Source organism: Gopherus evgoodei, chromosome 7 (assembly GCF_007399415.2).
Source record: "Gopherus evgoodei ecotype Sinaloan lineage chromosome 7, rGopEvg1_v1.p, whole genome shotgun sequence".
Taxonomy (NCBI): Eukaryota; Metazoa; Chordata; order Testudines; family Testudinidae; genus Gopherus; species Gopherus evgoodei.
In genome coordinates, this window is record NC_044328.1 from 55,719,814 (window position 1) to 55,725,813 (window position 6,000).

General features: G+C 38.5%; 1 protein-coding gene across 1 annotated transcript in view; it reads right to left on the bottom strand.

Annotated features, from left to right (window-relative positions):
* Positions 1–4,541, bottom strand: part of CHAT (choline O-acetyltransferase) — a 47,411-nt gene extending 42,870 nt beyond the window's left edge. The window contains exons 1-2 of the mRNA XM_030569881.1: positions 4,482–4,541; positions 2,035–2,226 (exon numbers count right to left, since the gene is read on the bottom strand). Of these exons, the coding sequence (XP_030425741.1) occupies positions 2,035–2,226; positions 4,482–4,541 (252 nt within the window). The remainder of the gene's footprint in view (positions 1–2,034; positions 2,227–4,481) is intronic.
* Between the last annotated feature and the right edge of the window lie 1,459 nt (positions 4,542–6,000).

Consider the following 6,000-nt stretch of genomic DNA (forward strand, 5'->3'; position numbering starts at 1 on the left):
GCTTTGATTAATGGGGCCATTAATCATTTTCAGTCTGAGCTCAGTGGTCTCAGCTCACTCTAAATCAGCCACAAATCCATTATCCTATCATTCAATCTATGGTAAATTACAGTGTGTGCCATAAAAAAATAAACAAGTTTATTGTATTATTATCTATATATTTGTTCACAGCCAAGTATTTTTAAAGAAACAATGTTAAGTATTTATTTCTTAATGGCACCAACTGTATGTTCAAGGATAGGTAGAATTTAACCAATGTAGGCTTTCCTTATGCAGATAGTTGCTACAAATGTTGGTTGATATTGCCTATATGCTATTTTTATTATCTATCAAGCACCTTCGGTGTACTTTACTGCTGTGCAGTATGTAGAGATATACACAGCGCCAGCGAACTTAATAATCTAAGGACCTGATCCTGCAGATAATAGTGGATGGGTGAAATTCTGAGCCTGCACAGAGCCCTATAATAATCAATGGGGCTTAATGCATGTGCAGCAGTCCACTTACATGCCATCAGTTGCAAGATCAGGGCCCAAATAAGACAAACAATATAGTTAAAAACAAACAACAGGATCTAAATTTTCAAAAGTGACTAGTGATTCTCGGTGCCTGAGTTTTTGGGTGCCCAATGTGAGAAACCTCAAAGGGACTGATTTTAAGAGGGGGATGGTCCTTGGCATTATTTGATCATCAGGACTATTTGAAGTGAGGGACTCCAAAACTGGGTCATCTAAAACACCAGTCATTTGAAAATTTAGGTCCACATGACCATGTGAAGGTCAAAATTTCAAAGCATGGGGTGTTTGCTTGTTTTTAAATTTAACAAATTTGTAGGTGGATTATGCCATTGAGAGGTGGGGAGAGAAGCACATCAACTGCTGGCATGTCGGAGTGTGATTGTTATCAGTACTTGGCCCATACAAGCACAAGTAATGACCTCCTAAGCATTTGTGTACAGAAGTTGAAAGTACAACAAAGACATTTTCTTATCCCCAGCCACTATTTCATGCTATTGCTGATCACCATGTTTTGAAAGACAGAGAGTTGTTTGGAAAATCAAGTTGTCTGTCTGAATTTAGCAGACACACTTTGAGTACAGTAAATATAAACAGAGAAATTATGCAAAACTAATTATGAATTTATGCATCTGCTGAAAAAGATTTCCTTTGAGATTTTTTTCAACATTATTGGAACAGATGCTGAAAATAACTCCTTCCCCCACATTCCCTGGAGTCTTCAGGAGAAGAGGCCAAAGCTTTATTCCTGGGAAGTTAAATTCCAAATTAAAATAACTCTAGTTTGTCTTAACAATTGAATGATTACTTTTACTAGCCAGCCTGGATGTTGCGATATTTCAGAAAAGTCTTATATGTGGCTCATCTATAATTCTTGTACCCTTCACGTGGGTCACATTTCTTATTTGAATGATCACCTCACTCCTTAAATAGTTATTAGAAACACTTTAAAACCACATTCCCCATGTATGCAGCCCATAATAATTTGATTTGCTCAGAAATCAGACAGAATTGGTACCCAATAGTACACCATGCCCACATTCCTTTTGTAGCCCCATCAATTTGTGAAGAATTTAAATTTTTTTTTAAATAAAAAATTTCTAGTGCCCACGGCTGCCCAGAGAGCCTTCCAAAAGGGATACAGCGCTATCTGCCTGCGTGTGCAAATAGCTTAAAACAACGGCTCTGAGAAATGTGAACTGCCCTCATCCATCCTAATGAGTTGTTGACCCTGAAGTCTAATGATGGCATTGCAAATATCTACATTTTTAACACTGTCAGTGGCTAGTCATTTTAGAAACATTCCAGTCTCCGTTCTGGGATTGTGGGTAGAAGCTGAGTAAAAGCACCAGCACATTTTAATCTAGTCTGACTCCTGGACTTGATCCAAAAAGGTGACCTGCTTTATAGCAACCTGATATAAAGGTTATTCATGTAAATCATGTAGGACATCACAAATAGCTTACAAATTAGCAGCCTCACACACAAGCCATTCTTTTTCTCTTGTGCATTTGCTTACCCAGTTTCCAGTCTTCTCCCTTCTATCTAGAAGTTTTTGCTGTAAGGATTCTCCGAGGCCTCCTGCAACTCCAAATTGTTCTACTATGGCCTTGGTCTTCCTAAATTGCTCCTCTGGAATCAAGTGTTTCACACACTGTAGGTACATGTGCAAGGTCTGTTGCAGTGGAGGCACCGGAAGCTTGGGCAGTGTCTAATCATAAAAAGATGGAGCAGTAAATAATTGTATGCATTTGTAGTATTTCTTTGTTTTTGGTTAAGTTACAAAAGATGGTGTGAATATTGTAGAGGAATATATAGATTCAGATTGGATCTTGGTTTTGAGATGTTGTTATCTGAGACTGAGCCCATACTCCTAGCTTTTCCCAAATGACATTTCTATCTCACATTTTTTTTTGCACTAACTGCTATAGAAATAGCATGAAAATGTTTTTTCTTCTTTGTATTAGAAAGATGAGCCAGATGAAGGCAATATTTAAAGAAACTTCCCAGGAAGAGTTAAAGTTGTCTTTAAGAGTAGCCTTCCTAATGGCGCTGGAATCTTACCAAGTTTAACTGAAAAGATGCAGAGATTCCTTTGGAATTAGTTGGTGCTGCCCTCAACATGCAAATTGATTTTCAGGGACAGATGCACAGAGCTTTTCTTTGAGGGTAACTAAAAGGGGAAATATTGGAGGACCACATGACCTATTTCTCTAGAAAAGGTCTCAGCCACCTTAAGAAAACTTCCTTTTTGGACCCCTTTAATTCTCCTGGGGAGATTCCTTTAGTAGCTACTGTCTACATCTGGCTCATCTTTCTAGTAAATCTGCATGCCATGTGCAGTATCAATGAATTCCAATGCAATCCGTGTATATTTTACATTAGCAGTATCTCGTCGCAGTTGTGGTTTTGAACATTGTGGGTGTAACTACGTCACTTCAGTGGAGTTGGATCAGTGATGATGTTGACCCAAGATAAGTTGAGTGTAAGATCTCTGATGAAGAGCATAGTTAGTTGTCTATGGAATAATGAACCAAAGGTGGCTCTCAAACAGCATTCCTTAGTGTTCTCATGCATTACTTTTGGACATTACCACTTTGTTTTATAAGTTGGAATTCAGCCAAACAAATATGAGCTTTCATTAAAAATAAAAAGAGCAGAGAAGTATGGTGGAAGGCGCAAACAAAGCGGAGATCCATGGAAGGATGAAAAAATATGAAGGATTTTGAGTCTATCAGAAATCACAAGTGTAGTTCCCAGAGAGGTGTACGGAGGCCTCAGAGCGCTGAAACTGATTTTCACCTAGTGAAGCCATCCATTCCCACTCATTAGTATTTCTCATACAATGGGATGTTTGTGTGGATCAGTTCTTATAATAGATATTCATTCTTTTGTTTTGGCTTTCGTCTGTTTCATAAACAGGCAGTCTTCAGATTGCTTTTCCCTATTTGATGTACTAGAAATTCATATTTAACAGGTTTGTTCCTTTACCAGGGAAAGTATGTGTGTGTGAGAGAGCTGTGCTCTGAGCCGAGAACATGGAACTCTGAGTTCAAATCCCAGCTATACCACTGCCACCGAATGCTGCAGGGAAAGTCACCACTTTGTCTCCATTTCCCCATTTCTGTAAAATGGAAATAATACTTGGCTACCCATGAAACATGTGATGGGATGAATTAATTGATGAAGTTGAAGGGCCAGATTAGCCTGTAATGCATCTATATACCTCATAAGTGAAGAAGTAATTAAGCGGTCTCATTGTCATTTTTGTCCATTTGGTGCACAATACAGGCATACAACCTCATTTGGAATTTATTCGAGCAGTTCAGTGGTAATGGGCATGGAAATTTTTATGTCCTGGTGATGTCAGATACTCTGGTTCCATCGTGTTTTGTCCAAGTAACGTTGCTGTTAGTTTCATGTCTTTACTAAGGCCAAAAGTTTCACACTTGATGGACTTAGGTAACTAATTTGGGGCATACTCATCTGAATTTCTGGCCTAAGCTCCCTAAATCAATGTATTAACTCTTTAATATTTTTACCCAGCTGTCTCACAGATGAGTTGTATGTGAGAAACTGATAGGTGGCATGTACTAGTAAGAAATTAATATTGGCCATTTCAGACTTTGTTGTAAAGAATCTGCTCTATTTTTTTTTGTTGGTCTCTGTTTCTCCATCTTTGGAATGTGGATAATAATACATAACTACCTAGTAATGCTCACAGGGGCCTGGTGAGGATAAATTGTTTGTACTTTGAATACGAAAAGTGCTAAGACTAGTTTAAGGTCTTGATACTAGACTGTTGCAAGTGATCATTGCTTTCCAAAAATCAAGAAACAAGGTCAGGAATAGTGTTTGTATTTACCACTGAGTTTCAGTGATAACACTGCTCCTATCGATAATAATTACAAATCATCTTTCTTTAATCCAACTCTGTTTTATTTTTGTCCAAAACCAGTCACTTACTGTCACATCTTTGCTGCATGCATCTTTTTCTTTCTGTGTGGGTTTCTCTAGCACAGGCATCCTTGCATTTCTTTTGATATCTTTTACTGAGGCCAGAAATTGAAGCCACTTGGGGGCACTTACAGAGCAGCAAACCTCGGTTCTGGAAATGGAAAAGATTTAAAGCCAAGTAGGTGACAGTTATTACCAAAATGTGCACAATATATAGTGTTCCCTGTGCAAACATACACTGAAGCTTAAGAATGCAAAACTGAAGAGAAACAGAACTACAATATCTAAAGTAAACTGAATCGAATCCTTTGAGTATTACTTTGTCATTCAATTTGTTGCATTTCTCTATAAATTAATTTCTATAGAAATATCCCATGCATGTAACGGGTTCTCTTTTGCCAGTTTTGATGTGCTTTATTTTGTTAGTCTAATTTACTTCAGAGTATGTCACACATTTCAGAGTAAGGCCTGGTCTGCAGACAGCTTTTGTACTAGTATAACTATGTCAGTCAGGGGTGTGACTTTTTGCGAACATAGTTATACTGAGGATGCAGTTATACCAGTATATTCTATCCAAGGTACTTCCAAGGCCCCTGTTAGCATGGTATCAGAGCACCTCACACTCTTTTAATGTGTTTTTTCCTCACAACACATCTGTGAGGAAACGGTATCAAGTGACTTGCCTAAGGTTACAGAGGAAGTCTGTGGCAGAGCAGGAAACTGAATCTTCTGAGCCCCGGGTGAGTGCCCTAACCATTAGACCATCCTTTCTTTTACCTGTGACACTGTCTTATACCAGTATAGCTTGTTCTCCTTCTCATTCAGGAATAAACTATGCTAGTATAAGCAGATATATTAGTATAGCTGCATCCACATCAGCTGATTGGGCTGCTTTAGCTATAGTGGTATAGTTAAGGTAGTCCAACTTTTGTGTGCAGACAGGCCCAGATGCTTCCTCTCAATTAAAGTGTCACTGGCATTTTCAAAGCTGCTGCTCAGCAGCTGCCAAACCTTGTAGGCACCTAAGTCCCTTGGATACCTAGACTTCTGCCAGCCAGCATTTGCAAAACTGCCTAAACACTGATGCCAGCCCAAGTAAAATAAATAGATGTTGATCAAGTAGATGGAGAACTTTCAATGTTTATAAAATACTTGTGACTATACAAATGCAAGATAGTGGTATTATTGCTACAATGGAGTTTTAAAATAATTGCTAGGAGAATTTTTGTGTATGAAAGTGAGGGGTGAATAACTGGGCACGCTGTGGAAGGCACTGAGGGTTATTTCCTTCACACAGCTCTATACAAGGGAAATTTAGGTTAGATGGTAGGAAAAACTTTACAGTTCTAAGGGTAGTTAAGCTCTCGAATGGGCTTCCAAGAGTTTTAAAACACTGGTGGATGTCCACAGGGCACTGGAATGAAACATACCAAACTCTCTCTTTGATCTGTGATGTGCTTTATCATAGATATGATGATGTGAAAGGCTGCATTAACCCACAGTACTACTCCGCTCCCTATATAGTATT